The following is a 19,481-nucleotide window of genomic DNA, read 5'->3' on the forward strand; positions in this document are numbered from 1 at the left end:
CAGCGCCGTGCTGACAAATGCCTGTCTGTGGCCCGTAGAAGAATGTCCACGAAGATCTAAGTCCCACCTCCTTCCCAGCCCCTCCTGCTGCTTGGGGACCTCCCCAGGCAGTGCTGCGAGCCCAGGGCCTTGTCAGCCCCCGGTTTACCCTCCCTGGCCTCTTCCTAAACCACACCATCAATAACCATCGCTCCGAGACCCCATCCGGACCCGGCCTGGCTGCTCCAGGCCTCCCTGGGCCTTTGGGTTTCTCTGTGCCTCTTACTTCAGCACCGGACCATGGAACACGTCCAGCAGCTCCCAGCCCATCCGCACCCTCCCCCAGCTCGTCCCATCCCCCGCACCCGCCCGCCTTCCCCTCCCCAGGTTTTGGTCTGTTTCGATGGAGGCGTGCACGCTCTCAGACCCGGGGTGTGCATTGGTTTGGGCCAGTGGACGCGGGGACAGGCGGGATGACGGGTGGGAGGAGGGGGTGCAGGCCCTTGCACAGTTCGTGGCACCTTGCGTTGGCCCTGCTGTTTTCCACGAGCGAAGGGAGCTGGTTGGTGCTTCAGCCACCGGCGTAACCAGATCGCTGCGGGCTCTTGAAAAATGGAGCTCTCCACAGCAGCAAATGTTTGCGATTAGCTTTCACATGGGGTGGAATTTGCTTTCGCGTCCGGACGGCATGCTAGGCAGCCAGGGTCTGGGGAAGCACTCCTGGTCACGCCCGGGGCCTCGCTGGGGGGCGGGCCTTCCACACCATGATCTTCGTGGGCCAGCCAGGCCCGAGCCCGCCCTCTGCTTGGCATGCCCACTGCCTTCCAGGTGCTTCTGCCTGCCCAGCAGCAGGGAGAGCTCGGTCTCATCCCTTCAGGGCAGGGCTCAGCAGCCTGTGTGGCCTCAGGGGCCCTTGCCTCTCAGGTTGAGCCGCTCTCAGCCCGGGGCTGGTGGTGTAGGTGGTCCCACCCGAGGGCTGTCCCATGGGAGCCACATGCTGTGATGGCCGCTGCTTAGGACACGGAGGCGGGCCTGGAACCAGAGCCCAGGTGAGAGCTGAGGCTCGTAGGTACTGGGCGCAAGGAGCACAGTGGAAGGACAGGGCCTTTGGCCCACAGCCGTTGGAGCGGGGGTCACTGTTGGTTCGGCAGTTCAACCGGGTCCTCAGAGATCCAGCCTCTGTCCTGACCCCCACCCTCCCTGCTGGCCCGCATGCCTGCGGGGTGGCTCCCACCCTCCAGGACGCGCTCTGCGGTGGGGCGGCCTGCGGTGCAGAGCTGGGCTATGACTTCTTCAATGTTTGCTTCTCACTCATAGAGTTTCCTCTTTCTCAGAAGTCCTCCCCCACTCCCCGCCCCCCGCCCACCTCACTGACTTTCCCTCTTATCTCTTTGCCGTAACTGGGCCATGTGCCCACCCCGGGGCTGGGCACTGGCAAAGGGGAAAGAGATGGGTCACTTGTCTGAGATGAACTATGACTCGTCCTGGGATGGGGCACTGCTGCCCAGCCAAGTCAGGGTTCTCTTAGCAAGAACAGTGTCTCCGGGAGGTGACAACGGTGTCTGCTGTGGTGGCCCCGCACTGTCCGAAGGCCATGGTCACTGGGGTGCTGGGAGGAGAGGAGTGGATCTGGGAGTGGGGGTGGGGCGTCCACGCCTGTCCAGGCTCCTTCCGCACCTACTCCATGTGCTGGCCGCACCTCATGCTTCAGCTCAAAGGTGTGTCTAGACCCCCATTTCCTACAGAAGAGGTCGGAGCCAGCTCAGCAACCCTCCTCCATCGCGTTCAGAACAAGCTCGCGTCTGGCAGGAGGCACACATTCCTGCGTTATCTCCGACGCTCCTCTGTGTGGGCAGGTAGCAGGCAGGCTGGTCGCCTTCCCACCTGCCGAGCTCGCCGTGGGCTTCTTGTCGGACACCCTGGCTCGCTCTGGTCTCCGCGCGGCACGTCTGCCCGTCACTCACTCGGCTCAGATTCCAGTTATTAGTTAAGGTTCTAGTTTAGGGCTTTGTTCCCTTGATCACTCCAACTGGAAGCTTCCCGTCTTTGAGTTTCTAAGCCCTTGTCATCACTGAGCCCACAGGAGCCACAGACAGCTGATGGGGAGACGCCCTGACAGGGAGGGGGCGGGGCTCAGCTGCCTCTGAAGGCTGGGGAGGATTGGGGAGGTGAGAGGACGGAAGCCGGGCCAGGTCCTGAGGGCAGGGCCAGCCCATCTCTAAGGCCAGGTCTTCACTCTCCTGCTCTCGCCTCACCTTCAAGCGTCTTAATACTCTGTCCCCAGGCGCATTGGCTCATGGGTGCCACGTTGGACAGCACGATTGAGGATGATGTCTGTTTCATCGCAGAAAGTTCTACGGGACGGCGACGCCCACCGGTCACTGGGGTGGTGTCCACTCACGTCTCACACATAACTTGTGGCTGTGATTTCCGGCCGGGAATCCTGTTTCACAGAGATCTTTGCGGTGCTTTCGCTCCTCCTGTGTGGCCCTGTCCTCCAGGCCCCTGGATGGAGCTCGATGGGGAAGGTGCAGAGCATGTGAGAGGCACCAAGGCGCAAAGTCTACCCCAGGCTTGCGCCTGAGGGCGGCTGTTCTGCTGGCCGGCACTGCACACCTGCCACCATCCCTGCTGGCTTTGCCACCTCGACCCAGTGCTGCTTCCTTCCCCACAGATTCCACGGCGGGTGCTCTCCTGGGCTAGACCCGGCCTTTGTCAGGGGTCTCAGTTGGCTGTTACTCAGGAGGTTGGGGGTAGTCTCTGGGTCTTTCCTCTCTGGATAGAATGCTTGGGTGTGATTGATAACCTCTCTCATCCAGTTCTGCCTGATCAGGAGCTGGAGTTGATAACGGTGAGAGTGTTGCCAGTGGCCACACAGAGCCTTTCAGGTGCAAAGCGTGTTACGGTTTTGTTAGAATGGCGCTCCCGCTAAGTTAGGCGGTGATGTGATGGAGCTTTGGTGGGTTTGGGCCTTAACAGACAGGATTTGAATCCTGGTGTCTCCGGTTACTAGCGGTGTCAAGCTGAACAAGTTACTTAAACCTGCCTATGCCTCTATTTGTCTCATTGTGAGGTGGGTGATAGTGAGTGACGGGATTCAGTTGGGTTCTCAGTGGGCTCCTCTGGCTTCTGGGTGGCTGTGAACAGGTCAGGAGGCAGGAGGAGCAGGTGGTGCAGTGGGAAGCGGCTGAGGGTCCGGGCAGGTGCGGTGAAAGCAGGCAGAGGTGGCGAGTGGTCAGGTTCTGGTTATCCCTTGAAGGTGGAGCAGAAATGGCTGGTGGACAGTTTGCAGGGGATTGTGGGCAGGACTCAGGAATGATTCTGAAATGTTTGTCTCCAGCGACAGGAAAGTTGTAGGTGCTTTTCATCAACAGAGGAGTGGCGGCTGTGGTTGGAGTGGTTAGAGTTGGGGTGTGAGGTGGGTGGGATGAGGTTAGGAATTCTGCTTTGGTGTTAAGTTGGGGATTTCGATTAGAAGCCCAAGTGACAATATTGAGTAGGTGGGTTAATACAGTTGGATTTAGGAGAGAGCTCTGGGGTGGAGAGAGACATTTCAAAGCCATTGAAAGTAATTTAAAGTATTGAGACGGGATAAATCACCAAGGACAATGATTTTAGATAGAAAAGAGGGTGAGACATTTCAAGTTGAGGGAGATGAGAGGGACTAGCAAGGATACCGAGAAGGTGACTGGTGAGCTAGGAGAGCGAGGGGTCCTGAAGCCAAGTGACCACAATGCCAGGTCATCATGAGTGGACATCATTAGTGGCCTTTGCAAGGAAGTTTTGTTAGAAAGAGTAAGACAAGTGCCGAATGGGATTGGCCTTAAAAGAGAGTGGAAGCAGAGCAGCTGGAGATAGAAAATACAAATAATTTGTTCTTGAAATTTTCTACAAAGGCTATCAAATCAATACCGAGCTAAGGTCAAGAGAAGGATATTTTCCCCCCAACTTGGGAGAAATATATAAATGTAACGATATTTACAAAAACATATGATGTAGCTTTGGAGTGAACTTGAAGTGATGAAGGCTAATGCCTACATGGAGGAGTTCCCTGGAGAGGAGTTCAGGACCCACTAGACCTTGAGTGGAAAGGGCAAGTCCTTCTGATAACAGTTGGCTTCATATACCTACATCCTGACTACAGTGGGTTAATGAACAGGAGGTTTTATTTTTCTCACTGAAAGGGAGTCAAGCAGTAGGAAGTCCAAGGATGGTGCAACTGCTCAGGAAGCTTTCAAGGACCCAGGATTCTCTCTTCTTGTTCTGTATCCTTAATAGGTGGCTTTTATTCACTTAGTGCCAAGATGGCTGATTCAACCCCAGGTGTTGTATTTTAATCCCAGGCACAGAAATAAGGGAAAAGGTGAAGAGAGATGGTGAAATGTATGCACCAGCTGAGCCTTTCTCATCTCATAAAGAGAATGATAGTTTTTCAAAAACATCTTGCTCTCTACCCCCTCATCGCCCTAGGTCCCCTGTCCTGCTTTATACGGCCACTCTTAGCTGCAAGGGAGTCTGGGCAGGTGAGATTTTCCAGCTGGGAACTCAGTCACTGAGATTTTTGGTTATAGGAGGTAGAGTTCTCTAGTTAAAAATATATATTTTTTTAATTTTTAAAAATTATGGTAATGTTTACCATAAAATTTGTAACACAAAATTTATCATCTCAACCATGTTTAACTGTACAGTTCAGTGGCATTAAGTACATTCACATTGTTGTGCTATGATCACCACCATCTGTCTCCGGAACTCTTCATCTTGCAAAACTGAAACTCCACACCCATTAAACAGTAACTCCCCATTCCCATCTCCCTCAAACCCTGCCCCCCCCGCCCATTCTACTTTCTGTCTCTATGTACTTCACTACTCAAATTATCCTACATAATAAAAGGTTCATATGCAAATCGACTGGACAGTGGAACAACTGGTCACTATGACGCGCACTGACCACCAGGGGCAGGTGCTCAACGCAGGAGCTGCCCCCTGATGGTCAGTGCACTCCCATAGGGGGAGTGCCGCTCAGCCAGAAGCCTGGCTCATGGCTGACGAGTGCAGAGGCAGTGGCAGGAGCCTCTCCCACCTCTGCGGCAGCACTAAGGATGGCCGACTGCTGGGGAGCGGGCCTAAGCTATCAGTTGGACATCCCCCAAGGGCTCCTAGACCGCAAGAGGGCACAGGCTGGGCTGAGGGACCCCCTCCCCGAGTTCACAAATCTCGTGCACCAGGCCTCTAGTCTCCTGTAAGTGGAGTCATACAGTGCTTGTCATTTTGTGACTGGTTTAGTTCATTTAACATAATGTTCTCATTATGTTGCAAATGTGTCAGAATTTCCTTCCTTTTTAAGGCTGAGTAATGTTCCATTACAATACGTTCCTGTGGTATCTCCCTCATTTGGTTTATCATTCACCTGTGGCTTTCACCCTTTGGCTGTTGTAACAGTGCTGCTGTGAACACGCATGTACAAACATCTCTTTGAACCCCTGCTTTCAATTATTTTGGGTATTTCCCTGGAAGTAGAACTGCTGGATCATATGGGTAATTCTATTTTTAATTTTTTGAGGACCTGGGGTACCATTTTCTATATCAGCAGCACCATTTTGCAGCCAACAGTGCACATGGGTTCTCATTTCTCTGTATCCTCGTCAGATTTTCTTTTTATAGTAGCCATCCTAACGGGTGTGGTGTCTTCCATTTTTTAATGGGTGAGGAGAGTCGAAGGATAAAGAGAGTAAAAAAATGAAGGGGAAAAATAAAGAGAACAAGAGCCGGAACCTTTCTGAGCTCTCAGGACACCTGGAGTCTAGCCAGATGGAAGGGGCAATGTCTCCCAGGAGAGGCTGTGTGGGCAGTGCAGGACACCTGGCCGTTTTGGGCTGGATTTTGGGATTGTGCAGAATGCCTGTGTGATGAGGCTAATGGATTCAGATAACAGAGTCTGCCCTGCCTGCCCCCAATTCAGAGCTGAGATGTTTTATGGCGTCCCACGGGCTTTGAGATCTTTGAACTAAAGACATTCTGGAGATGGAGATCATCCAGAGAGATTGGCCCCCTGTACGTGGAAGGGCAGGTCCCACGTGGCCGCTCCCTGTGGCTTTGCTGCCACAGTGGCAGGAGATCTTTACTCGGATTGTCCGTCTGTGATTGTCTTTTCTCGTCACCCCTAGAAGACAGGGTGATCCTTACGAACAGGTGTTATGTATAGGATGTCCCAGAAAATGTGCACACACACTTTGAATAATTATGAAGGCAGTGTATATCAAAATACACTTCATTTTCAAAATTGAGCTGTCAGCTGTTACAGTGTGTATACATTTTGGGGGGACATCTGTATATACAGTCATGGGCAAATTAGGTTTACAGTTGTCAGTGTTACTTAATAAATAGTTATTGTGTTATTTATTATGATTATTAACCTGCTTTGCCCAACTCCTATGTGAGGAGGAGGGAGAACGACAGCAACTCCCAGGGTTTTGAGCATGATTGTGGACGGGCCACTGGCACACCAGCAGATTGGGAACAAGGCCTGTGGCTTTGAGAATTCGTCTAGTTCCTGACACTGTGCTGTTTGTATCAGTTGATTCTATGAGGAGCTCTTGGGCTGTGACAATATGGCGTTTTCGCCCTGAAGAGCACAGTGGTAAAAATGAGGAGCGATGGCAACAAAAGCAATCAGGATTCACGGAGAGCTCGGTGTTGCCCCCTGCTGGGCTCTCAGAATCCTTCCCGTCAAAACATCATCAATAAAGCCCTGTCCGCCCACTGTTGTCATGCACACACACACACACACACACACACAGCCAGGAACATGCATTCTTTGTAAGAGTATACATTGTATTGGCCACGTGCCATCCAGCCAAGCCAAAAATCATGAAACAATAGGAATCTGTGCCCAGAATATCGCTAAAAATACCTCATCCCTGGCTCTGTGTGTGCTGGGTATGCTTACGAGGGTCCCAGGGGGCTAATGAGGATGAAGGGAAGGAATACTGACATTTTCAAAGGAAACCAAACCTTTAACTCCCTAAAAAGGAAACATATATTTTCCGTGCGCCTGCCTTATGTTTCTTGCCATGTTTGCATGTCTGCGTGACACTATGGAAAGCCTATGATCTACGCTGTGCCACCCCGGCCTGGGTTGTGGAATCCATGCTCTCACCGCAGTCGTTTGCTCTGCAGCCTGACTCCTCGACAGCCTTCTAGGTTTCGGCAAAAACGAAGGCGGTGGTGGAGTAGGGATGGGGTGGGGAGGGGAGAGGACCGAGAGAGCAGGAGTGACTCACTGTCTCACACACTGTCCACTTACTCAGCTGGTTAGGGTTACAGCCCAGGGGCCCAGGGACACCTTTCCATCCCCAGCTGGGCCATATTTAGTCCCTTTTATTTCTTGACCATGGACTGAGCCCCAAGCTCTGCCTGGCTCTCTCGTGACCTTCATGTTCTTTGTGGTCTGGGGGTAGGTCCCTGCTCCCTCTCAGCATTGGTTTCTTTCCAGTTATAACATGAGGGGAGAGGCTGACTGATCTTGTGGGGGCCTGATGGCCAGGGAAGCAAGATAAGAGGGTAGACGTCTCAGCGCAGGTCCACAGCCAGTGAGCAGCGTCACCTGAGCCCTGAGAGGATCCGGGAAGGAGTCTCTTCCAAATATTTGCCAGATAGTGTCAGCGCTGGCCAAGTAGCAACTGTTGGCTCTGGTTGGCTCAACACGCAGTGCTGCCGACTTCCTGAACGGATGCTGGGCGTCGGGCAGTGGCCGGCGTGCCGGTCACCACCGTTGGCTAATGTCAGTGCTGATCTCGGGTGAGGGGAGCCCAGGGCTGTGGTCGCCTGAACGAGATGCGCCTGCCGTCTCCTCAAGCCCGTGTCCTCTCACTGTGCCTGTCGGGCTCCTCCAGTAACTTGTGAAAGGCTTGTCTGGTTTAATTTGTTACAATGAGAGTCGCAGCCTTAAGAAGTGCATGAAGTTCTAATTTTGGCTCAGTCTTGCAGTAAATGATCGCATACCAATATTGACGTGGGCAGATATGGCCCATTGATTTCTGCGAGTGTCAGACACTTCAAACACGCCGTCTCCTCAGGCTCCAAGGCGTCTCGGGAGGTCGTTCTGACGCGTCGATGGAGCAGCAGGGCTCGGGGGCGTGACCACTGGCCCACAGTCTCAGAGGTGGGAGGAACCCAGGCTTGAACCCGGGTTCTGTCAGACTGGAAAACCATGCTGTCCCCACTCTGCCTGGCTCACCTCGACCAGACGCTGTGTGAGAACGAGGGAGGGACTCAGCCACCCTTTTGCAATGGACGCCGAGCCAACATGCTACCCTGCGCTTCTCAGCGAGGTGCCTCTGGGCGGTGCAGACACCACACTCCCCATTCCCATCCCTTTGTATGGCCCTCACTGCTCCCCAGGACCCCAGGGACACGGAGCCTCCGATTGGCTCTGCCAGACACTATTGTTTCCCGGTTTCTCCCCACCGCAGAGCCTCGACACTGTCTCCTATAGAAGATCCTGCCACGTCTATTGTCCCTGCAGACTTTCCCACCGCCCCAGGCCCACGGGCTCTGGCGCTTATTGTGGTGGTGTTGGCTCAGTCTCAAGGACAGAGACCTGGAGCCAGCTGACAAGGTTGCTTGTGTCACTACTTCTAAGGCCACAAGCCATGCTTTTGGTTCCCAATACTTTTGAATACTCTCCGTCAGTTCAGCCACATGGTCTCCCAGGCTCCCGGCTGCAGAGTCACCCGACAGACAGTCTTGGCTTATGGCCAATGCCTGTCTTGGTGCCTGGATGACCTCAGTTACCAAGTCAACATGGCATTAGTGAGTGCTGCTGTACTGCCCCCTGGTGGAGAGGGTGGAAACGGAGCGTGCATTGCAGAGGGACACACAGACTTTCTCCCACATTCCTAAACCCAGGACTTAGAAATACACCTGATGGGCCCTGGCCAGGAGCTCAGGTGGTTGGAGCGTCGTCCTGATAGGCCAAGGCTGTGGTTTCGATCCTTGGTCAGGGCACATACAGGAATCAATCAATGATGCACAAACAGGTGGAACAACAAATTGACGTGTCTCTCCTCCTCAACCCTTCCCCTTCCTCTCTTTCTAAAATCAATTAAAAAATGAAATGACCCTGATGGGAGGGGTAGGGCCGTGCAGGTAGACAGGTGCTGCGCCTGCAGCTGCTTGCTGCCCGAGGCTGACAGCAGTTCTCTGCGTAGTTTGGCGGAGTGAAACCAGGACACAACCAGCTGCTCAAGTTGCAATTTGTGTGATTTCAGTCTCCATTCTTCCACTTAATTTTCTATGGCGTGGAGGCTCTGAGGAGCCCCTTTGATGTTGTCAGAATTCTGGGTTCAGGTTAATGAAGATCTCAGCTTGTAAACCTACCCTGGAGTGTCATGATGGGGGTCCCCTTATATTCCTGCTCGGTCCTCCTGGGCCTCCAAGCCCTTGCCCTGGGTGGCACTGGGTGTTCACGAGGCTGCCATGTTCTGCAGCCATCCTGTGCTTGGCTGCTGTGCATCAGCTGGGAGGGCAGAGATGGGGATGACATGGCGGCTTCCAGTGTCTGCATCTAGAGGACAAGGGGGCAGGTGGGGGGAGAGTGGAGGAAGGGGTGGGAATTCATGGTGAAAAAGTCAGGAGTATTGATCCTGAGGAGAAAATAAGGGCTCAGTCAGCCAGCCTCTTGGTTGTTACGTTGATAGAGTAAGAAGGCATTTTACGGAAGCGTGCTGGAACTCTTGGTTGGGTAAATCCAGATAAATGCCTAGCCCGAGGCCACTGCCGCAGGTGGGACCTGGACCCCGAGTCCACAGCCAGCGCAACCGAAAAGCTGGCCTCGACATCCTTGCATCGCTCATGGCCTTGGTCCTGAACTGCCTGCCCCATCCCCCTCTCTCCATCTCCTTTACTAATCCCGATTCCCCCAGTCTCTTCACCACCATCGTATGGTTCCCATTTCATTGAGGGCTTGCCAACCACTGTGCTAGATGGTTTTGATGCGTTAGTTCATCCTGACTGGGGCTCTGTGAGGTGGGTTCTTGTATTGGTCCCAGTTTATTGGTGAGTGAACTGGCACCACCATCACCAGACCCCGGTCACAGAGCTAAGTGGTGGAGGGGGCGGGGACCTGGATCTAAGGTGATGGGATGACTCCATGCTGCCTCCGGTCCTGCTGCCTCCACGGCTCAGTGTCTGTGGCTGAGCATCCCCGGCTCCTCCTGGCCCAACCCGCTGGCCTGCATTTCTGCCTGCACCTTGGGGACAGGCCCCCCCACGCTCCCAGCAGACCGGGTCCCCACAGGAACTGCTTGGTCCTGAGCGTGTTGGAGTAGCATAGACTCCTCAGTGGCGCTGGGCTGGAGAGGGTCTCCCGGGAACTGTTTGTTCTTAACCTAAATCCACAGCAGAGAGGCCTCTCTCAGGGGCCCCCAGGGTACTTTGGGGCCCAGGAGCTGAGAGCCCGACGGGGTCAGCTTGGTCCTGACTCCTGCCCATCACCCCCAGGGGCAGCAACATCTCGGATGCCTTGCAGAGCCGGGGCCGGTCCAGAAACCCTCGCACGAGCCGCGGCCGCACCCCAGCTGCCTGATCTTTCTACTTATTTCTGCTGAGAAAACAGTGCCAGACGGATGGGGCGCAGGAGAGAAGGGGAGGAAGAGCCTGTGAGAGGCCCCCCGAGGCCCGTCCCGGGGAGACTGAGCTTACAGAGGGGTTCTCGTCGAGCCCTTCCCCCACGGAGTGGGCGTGGCCGTGGCTGTAGAAATGCCGCGGTTCCTGGCACCACGGGGATGTTCAGTAAAGATGAATCCCCTGCTTCTGTCTTCTATGAGCTTCTTTTCCTTTGAAGTTAAATAACGTGGTGGCTGAGCCATGTTGTAATGACAAGGACCCGATATGCAGAGTGTGGACGCAAAACCAGTCAGCGTCCCGACATGTGGCCGTCCTTTGAGCCAAGACAGATCCCTGTACTCTCTGTGTCTTCTCTCTTCCTTCTGCTCCCCATCCTCCCAGCGACCCCCCGTAAAACATCTCAGCTCTGAATTGGGGGCAGGCAGGGCAGACTGCATGTGCCCACCTTGTTCCACATGGGCAGCGGGAGCCACGTGTCCACCTGGCCTCGCGGGCCGTCGGCTGTTCCTGCCGCTCGGGGACAGCCCTCCCGTCCTCCCCAAGGCCCCCTCTTCTTGATCGCCTTAGACTGGTGCCCGAGGAGTCCCCAGGTGCCAGCCTTCATCCCTGCTTTGGAAATGTTCTTGTCTCCATAGCTACAGAGCAGGATTCCAAACCTGTAAGAAAGGCATGAAGCGTGAAATGGAGCAAATTAAGGACTTTTCCAGCCTGGGGAGTTTCAGACATGCCTAGGAGCAACCGCTTAAAGATTTCTTCAAGTGGAATCTTCCCTAGAAATCAATCATCGATCCATCCATCAATCAATGGATCAATTCTTTCTTGAAATGTGTTTCCCACAGTCCCACGGGCTTGCATTTCACCCCTGTCCCTCTCCCACTCTGGGTACTTCCTTCCTCCTCCATGTTCCCCAAAAGGATTTTATACACACACACACACACACACACACTTATACATACCAATACATATATATATATATATACATACGGAGAGAGGGGGTTTAGCTGTGGTGCTGTGTGTGCATGTGTGTTTGCACACGATCTCTTTGGCCATTGCTGTGTTGTATTTGTGAAGACGTAGCTCTGAATGATACAGTTCTGGGAAGATGTTGTTTGGAGAACTGCATGGCAAGGTGGGTCATGCCGAAACTGTCTGGGGGCCTGAGATGAGGTGCTGGCCAATTGGTGTCTCTGGTTAACAGGTGTGGAGTGAGGGGACCCCGGGAATGGATGCCGGGTCCGCCCAGGCTCTAAGTTTTTTATGTCACTCTGGTCCATCAAAGGTCAGAGCTGAGGTCCCTGGGTAAAGGGTGGACAGGAGCCAGGTCTTCCTGCTCCGCCCCCTGTGCTCTGGCCCCAAATCGGCCCCTTCCTCTTCTCTGCCGTCCTCCAGGCACCTGGGACAGCGGGGGGCTGCGGGGTGGCAGCGTGCTGGCCCCGTGGGAAGGATGCCGTTGTCCGAGGGTGCGCCTCCCGCTGCCCCACGCGCTGGCCTGCCCTCGGCCCCTCTTGTCCGGTACCTCCTCCTCCACGCCTCAGACTCCCGCCACGTGGGCTCTGTGGAGCCGAGGACAGTTCCTCCTGGTCCTGCCTGGTGCCTGCCCACCTGCCACCTGCCGTTCCCCCGTGAGGTGAGGGCTGACCTGCCACGTTCCCAGGAGAATCTGTGATGGGGGAGCCAGGAGCTGTCTGATGCCCAGAAGAGCAGGCCGTGGTGAGACCTGCCCGCTCTCAGGGCACAGCCGGGCCAGGCTCTGCCCCAGCGAGATCTCAGTAGCATTCAGGGGAGGCCAGGCCCCTGGGAAACTGGGGAGAGACAGCTGTGTTTTGTGACCTAGGCTTTTGACCTGGACTTTCTCTGAGCCTTCAAGAAAAGGACAAGGTGTGTGTCAGCAGCTGTGTTCTCCGTGGCACCGGCAGCTGTGCACACATGTGGCACACGTGACGGGCTGTGTGCACACTGCTCCTTGAGTTGCTCAGGGGGAGGGAGGGCGACAAGAGTCGAGGGTGAGGGGGACCTGGTTTTCACCTAGAGGGGACCTGGTGGAGGGAGACAGGACCTCACGTCGGTCCCCGTCTCTACCCCCGACTGACCAGGCCTGGGATTTGAGCCCATGCAATTCCTGCCCCTTCCCCAGCTGCTGGGGAGCCCACCCCGACCCCCCTCAGTGAGGGAGAAGGTTGCAGTGGGGATGACCCTCAGGAGGAGGAGGGGCCGACTCACAGGGTGGAAGAAAGCTAACAAGCATACGTGTGGCCACCTGCGCTGCAGACGCCTGGGCCTGCTGCCTCCTGAGTGTCAGCGGGGAGGGGCCAGCGGGGGGCTTGGGACAGCGGGCCTAGGAGGGGCTCCCGGGAGGGACTGACCGGCCAGCTCAGGTTGGCCGACAGAATGAAGTGGTGGCTCTTCGCCTGAAGCGCAGTGCCCACCATAGAGGGGGGTCAGGGCGACTTGTCAGGGGACGGGTATGCCCGGAGGCCCAGACTCGGCAGTACCCCACACGGGCAGCGGAGGAGGGGAGGGCTGCTGGCCCCTGGGCCTGCGTTTGGGACCATACCGACCCCTGGGGCTGTCCACCAGCCTCACCCCCTTCTTTAAGTTTTGAGGAGAGGGAGGCCGCCAGGTGCTCCAGGTGCGAGCAGGGAGGGCTGTGTGGTGGCCCAGGCCTGCTCTTCTGACCCGGGCCGTGCGGGACACCCTGCAGGCAGCCCTGTCCTTCAAGGAGTCCCGGAGGTGGCCCACTCCTTCTCCAGCCTGGCTTCCTTCACTCCAGGAAGAGAGGGGGTGCGTGGAGCGGTGCGGTCTCACTCGGGCAGTTCTACCTGCTTTGCCGTGTCCTCTCTCGTCAGCCGATGACCTTTCCACGCCCTTGACCCTCGGGCATCAGGGACAGAGAGGCTTTCTTTCCCAGTTGCTTAAAAAAGAAAACAACTCTTTGTTTTGGAAATAGAGACATGGATGCCATCAGGAATGAACCAGAGATATTTTCAGGGCACGTTCATTATCTCTTGCTTATGCCACAGGCTTTGACAAAGAATTAGGTCGTCCTGAGGTCGTTTGGGAAGGAGAGCGCCTCTCCCAGACCACCCTGCAGTGTGACGAGGACGGGTGTGGCCGTGGTGGGAACCCGCTGTGTGTCGTCTGGGTTCCAGGACTTCCTGTGCCGGCCTCCTCGGCCCGTTCTCCAAGCTCCTTTTGCTGCTGACGTGAGGGAGATGGGGGCCCGCGGACCTTTGTCACAGACCTCCCTCCTTTGTCCTGCTCCCAGGCTGTTTGCTGTCAAATGTGGGGGCTGCTTGGAGGCCATCGCACCCAACGAGTTTGTGATGCGGGCCCAGAAGAGCGTGTACCACCTGGGCTGCTTCTGCTGCTGCGTGTGCGAGCGGCAGCTCCAGAAGGGGGACGAGTTCGTGCTGAAGGAGGGCCAGCTGCTCTGCAAAGGCGACTACGAGAAGGAGCGGGAGCTGCTCAGCCTGGTGAGCCCGGCGGCGTCCGACTCGGGTGAGTGCCCGCGGTGGGCCCCGGGGGAGGGGGGACAATGTGGGCAGGTGACTGTCTGCAGTGCCTTCCTGGGGGGCCAGCCACCAGGAGGCCTGGCTCACGGAAGGCAGCTCTGTGCTTCCGGGAACTTGCCCTGTAGCTGGGAGTGCTCTCTGTACAGTCAGGATGGCCACGATGTGCCAGGTAACAAATGACCCCGATTCCACGGCGCCCACCGTAGACACTCATTCACACGCTCACAGGCTCTGGTTGGTGGAGTGACTGCTCCAGGCTGGCGGTCTCCAGCGCCTGCACCCAGCTGGCTCAACTCAGGCCGCAGCCCCGGCTCACGTCCCCTCCATGCACACCCTCGGGGGTCCAGCTTGAGGGGCAGCAGGTCCGGGTCTGGTTCTTGCCCTGGGAGTGGCCCGCACACAGAAGGCATGCCCAGCCCTACAGCTCCTTTCATGTCTGCCGAGGCGACTTAAAAGCTCGGACCCCAATTCCAGAAGACGGAGCCCCCGGGCACCAGGGGCCCTGCCTGGTGTGGGCATAGGATGCTCTTCTAGGGAGGGATGGGAGGGGGCCATGGTCCGCCTGCTTCATTGCCAACTCTGCTCAGCCTTGTCTGCTCATCTAAGCCGAACTCCGTGGCCCCCACTCGGCGGAAGGAGGCCCGCTCACCTGCCTTTCCCTCTGGGCACCTTGCTGAGCCTCCCACTTGGGCCTCCTCCCCAGAACATTGCATTCCCCAAGGGCTTAGAAAGACGTGCACACCCAGGGGCCACCACCCTTTCTCATGTGGAAGTAGATGCCAGGGTCCGAGCTGGCACACAGGTGTGGGCCTTGATCACTGAGCTGTCCAATTGGAGATTTTAATGGGCTAAAACTCAGTAGGAGGCGTTCGTGTATTCCTGCCTCCCACCCCCGGGCGCAAAGACAGGAAGAACAGCTGGATGCAAGTGGCACCGAGGCGTGGCGCCTTCCCCGCCACGGGTCCAGCGCGCCCGTCTCTGCACACCTCTTCTTGCGGCCGCGATGGACACACTGGAGCTTTCCGGACACTCACGCAGTCAGCAGCCACACCTGAGTGCTGAGGCCAGGGCCGGGCAGGACACGAATGACCAGAGTGGTGGGGGTGGGAGATCTCCACGCCACAGCCACGAAAGAGTTACAGACACCGTATTTCGGCTAGAAAAGTAAGGACTAAATGAGGACATAACTGCCCTCCAAAGGCTGGCTCAGACCTATTTTTCCTCTAATTTCAGTAAGCAGGACTCACTAGTAACAAGCCAATCACTCTCTCAAGGCAGCCGCCTAGCTTAGTTTGTTCCCAGCTGCAGAGCTAGACATCACGTGTTCCACTACTTACCCCACCGAGCGCTTACACTGTAGGTAAACAGTGAAGGAGAGCAGCCTGACTCAACATGGGGGACGTCCGAAGTCCTTCTAGAGATCGGGACTAACAGAGGGGGCTCCTCAGGAGAAGGACCCAGCTGTGGAAACCCCTGCTGGCAGGGGCGGGGGGGGGGGGGCTGGTTCTAGAAAAGTCCCAGGTGCCTTTCAGCTCTAAATCTCTCAGTGTTGTTGCAGCTTTCAATGGTGACAGTAAAGTCTAAAACAAAATCAAATACATTACCTGTTGCCCTCGATTTGTCAAGTATGTACATCTTGCCTGTCTTGCATTATAAACCGTGCTGTGCGCCAAGCCCGCCTCATGGACAGTGGATGGCTCTGGAGTGCTGAGCTCATGGACAGTGCTGAGCTCCCTTCCTTTGCCCTTCCAGGAGCCCAGGCAGAGAGGGCACAGGAGGAGAGGGTGTGAGCAGGAGGAGAGGGTGTGAGCAGGAGGAGACAGCACAGGAGGAGAGAGTGCAGGAGGGGAGGGAGTGAGCAGGAGGAGAGGGTGTGAGCAGAAGGAGAAGGTGTGAGCAGGAGGAGAGGGTGTGAGCAGGAGGAGAGGGTGTGAGCAGGAGGAGAGGGCACAGGAGAAGAAGGTGTGAGCAGGAGGAGAGGGTGTGAGCAGGAGGAGAAGGAGTGAGCAGAAGGAGAGGGTGTGAGCAGGAGGAGAGGGAGTGAGCGGGAGGAGAGGGTGTGAGCAGGAGGAGAGGGCACAGGAGGAGAGGGTGTGAGCAGGAGGAGAGGGCACAGGAGGAGAGGGTGTGAGCAGAAGAAGAGGGTGTGAGCAGGAGGAGAGGGCACAGGAGGAGAGGGTGTGAGCAGGAGGAGAGGGTGTGAGCAGGAGGAGAGGGTGTGAGCAGAAGGAGAGGGTGTGAGCAAGAGGAGAGGGTGTGAGCAGGAGGAGAGGGCGTGAGCAGTGAATTCCTAATGAATCAGTGAAATGTCCCAGGAGACGTCCATCTGATCTTAAGAGTTTAGATTTGGGGATCTGTCCCAGTCCACACACAATTTCTCCCCTCACTCCTGTCCTGAGCGCCTCTCCTATGGTAGGTGCTCAACAAATACTTGTGGAGGGAATGATCGAATGACCTGTCATCTTTAACATTTAAAAAAATACTTTTTTTATTGATTTCAGAGAGGAAGGGAGAGGGATAGAAACATCATTGATGAGAATCCTTGATTGGCTGCCTCCTGCACACCCCCTCCTGGGGATCGAGCCCTCAACGGGCATACACCCTGACCGGGAATCAAGCCTTGTCCTCCGGGTTCAGAGGTTGAGGCTCAACCACTGAGCCACGCCGGCTGGGCGGGCCATCTTTAACATTTTTATTGGTGACTTGGATGAAGAGGTAGAAAGTGGGTTTATCCGATTCATACGCAGGTAATGCTGGGTGGCTACAGACAGCTCAGTGCTCACAGAGTCTGGCAGCCTACAAACGGCAGGATGGAGTCTGACCGCGGGGTTCCAGAATTCAGGGGTAATTCCGTGGAAGGGGCCTGCTTGGAATTTCCCCGGGCTTTAGCTGACCATAGTCCACAGGAACCAACGGGAATGTCGCAATGATAGAACTGTCATCGTTAACGGTGGGGGTGCAGCTTCTGAGGCCCCACGGGAGGATGGGGCTTCCTGGAAAGCTTTGTTGATGATGCAAATTCAGGGGGTTCCCCTCCAAGCTCCTATTTCTGTCCTTCCTGCTATGGAGGAAGTCCAGTCTTGTCCTCCACTCACCCAGTCCAGCACCCGCTAGCCTGGCTTTGTTCCCTCCCATTGCCTGTGGGGTCCACACGGCTGTGGCCCCGCAGCTGCTTGAGGCCACACGGCTCTGGAGAGGGAACAGGCGAGCGCAGGGGTGAGTGTGGGTCACGGAGCAAGAGAGGGAGCTCTGTCTGGGGACTTGGACTTTCCAAGATTCCTCATGTTTGCAGGAGCTCTACCCTCCTAGCCAGTCCATGGCTCCCCAGGTCAGGCTGACAGGCAAGCGCCTTCTCTACATCACCCCGACTTCACTGGGCATGCGCCCATCTCCCCCTTTGTTCCACGCCTTCCCTCAGGGATCTGCAGGGATGGAGCGGGTTCCCTGGGGAGCAGGAAGCTGTCGCTCCTGGTGAAGCTGCCCAGATGACCGTGCTTGTGATGTCTGACCGCCCCTTGCTCTCTTCCTTTATTAATATTAATAAGCCATCCATTTACAATAACATTCCCCCTAGAGAACATTGGCCTCTGAAATCTTACAAAGGTGCGTGGGAGAAGGTCTCAGCTGATTGCAGTTCCGTTAGTTTTTGCATCGCTCAGAGCACATTCGGGATATTTGGCCTAATTTTAAATGAGTCCTTTTACAGGGTCATTGACAAGCCCGAGAGAGCTTGAGCGAGGGATCAGCTTGCTAAATGACAGATAGCGAAAGCAGCGCAGAGTGCTCGCCTGTGTGAAAATAAGGCGAATGGGGCTGAGAGTCACACAAGGGTGCAGACCATGCACAGGTGCAGCGGCAGACCTCGGTTCAAGGTCAGGACTGTGTCCAGCAAGGGCAGGCCAGCTGCCTTTTCAGGACGAGAACCTGCTGCCACTAACACTTTCCACGACAGGTGGTGGAGGCGGGTCAGTGACCTCTGCCTGCTTCCCCCTCGCGTTCTGGAGCCCGTGGTTTTATGGCACTGACTGTCCCCATGAACAGAGCACATGACACGTGTGCAGCTCCATGGACACCAAGCTCAGGAGACATTCAGGGGCCGGGTCTCCTCACTGCTGTGGCCAGAGGCTCCCCTTGTCCTGGTCCCCGCTGTGCCAGGGGCCCTGCAGGTGATACCCAAACAGATGACTCTGTAGCGGGAATGAGATTATTTTCTTTGGGCTTGTGGGCTCCTCGGAGCCCAGGGCCTCTAGGACAGACCTACCAACGCTCATGCCCGTGCCCTTCCCCGGCCGCCAGCATGGGCTCTTTAACTCGTGGGCATGTTAGAGGTTGTCCAGGCCAAACGCCCACCAGTGCTCATCCGGCCTCTGCCTGGGTGTCTCCAGCACTGGGGAGCTCTGATCTCACATTCTTTTAAATCTAGTTTATTGATTTCAGAGAGGAAGAGAGAGAGAGAGAGAGAGAGAGAGAGAGAGAGAGAGAGAGAGAGAGAGAGAGAAACATCAGTGATGAGAGAGAATCATGGATCGGCTGCCTCCTGCACGCCCCACACTGGGGATTAAGCCCACAACTGGGGCCTGTGCCCTGACAGGGAATCAAACTGTGATCTCCCGGCTCATAGGTTGATGTTCAACCATGGAGCCACGCTGGCGGGCGTGGCCTCACACTGAGTGTGGATTGTCTGACTTACTACACTGGGCCCCGTTGTGCCTGTGTGTGTGACTCAGCCGTGGCCACGGCTCTGCTTGCAGGGACTCACAAAACCAGCCGGCGTCCCGACATGTGGCTGTCCTTTGAGCTGAGACAGACCCCTGTGCTTCCTGTGTCTTCTCTCTTCCTCCTGCTCCCCATCCTCCCAGATACCCCTGGGAAGAGGCTGCTTGCTCTGCCTGTACAAATGCTGCAATCCCTTTAGAATGCACCTCCCAGAGGGGCTAAAACCTTCCATATGCGGCCTGGCTGCCCATGTTGTTATTACCACTTGTCATCTATGATGGGCCCGTGGTTTCTGTAGCTTTTTTGGCCCGTCAGTGGGGGTAGGAGCTTGGGGGCAACCATGGCTCCTGCCTGGTCCACGTCGCGTTTCTTGATCATCCTTATACACATCAGAGGTTATCTGAGAGTGTCTCCTGCAGCGATTTTTAAAAACTTTATTTCGAAATAAAATCTTAGATGCACAGAGCTATTTCAAAGCAGGACAGGCGTTCCCACGCACCCTCCCTCCGGCCCTCCCAAGGTGACCTGTTACATGTAAATGTACATTCTGATGCCTGGGCCGTGGAGACCAGTGATGGCGAACCTATGACACGCGAACTCACTTTTTTGGTTGATTTTTCTTTGTTAAATGGCATTTAAATATATAAA

The 19,481-nt window shown here is 55.7% G+C and overlaps 1 protein-coding gene across 1 annotated transcript in view; it reads left to right on the forward strand.

Moving 5' to 3' along the window:
* LMX1A (LIM homeobox transcription factor 1 alpha) overlaps positions 1-19,481 on the forward strand; it is a gene marked incomplete at both ends in the record, with an annotated part of 113,675 nt that overhangs the window by 64,634 nt on the left and 29,560 nt on the right. Inside the window, one exon of the mRNA XM_081111932.1 lies at positions 13,871-14,103. Within this exon, the coding sequence (XP_080968058.1) occupies positions 13,871-14,103 (233 nt within the window). The remainder of the gene's footprint in view (positions 1-13,870; positions 14,104-19,481) is intronic.

This window comes from Myotis nattereri (assembly GCF_964212035.1).
Source record: "Myotis nattereri genome assembly, chromosome: 18".
Taxonomy (NCBI): domain Eukaryota; kingdom Metazoa; phylum Chordata; class Mammalia; order Chiroptera; family Vespertilionidae; genus Myotis; species Myotis nattereri.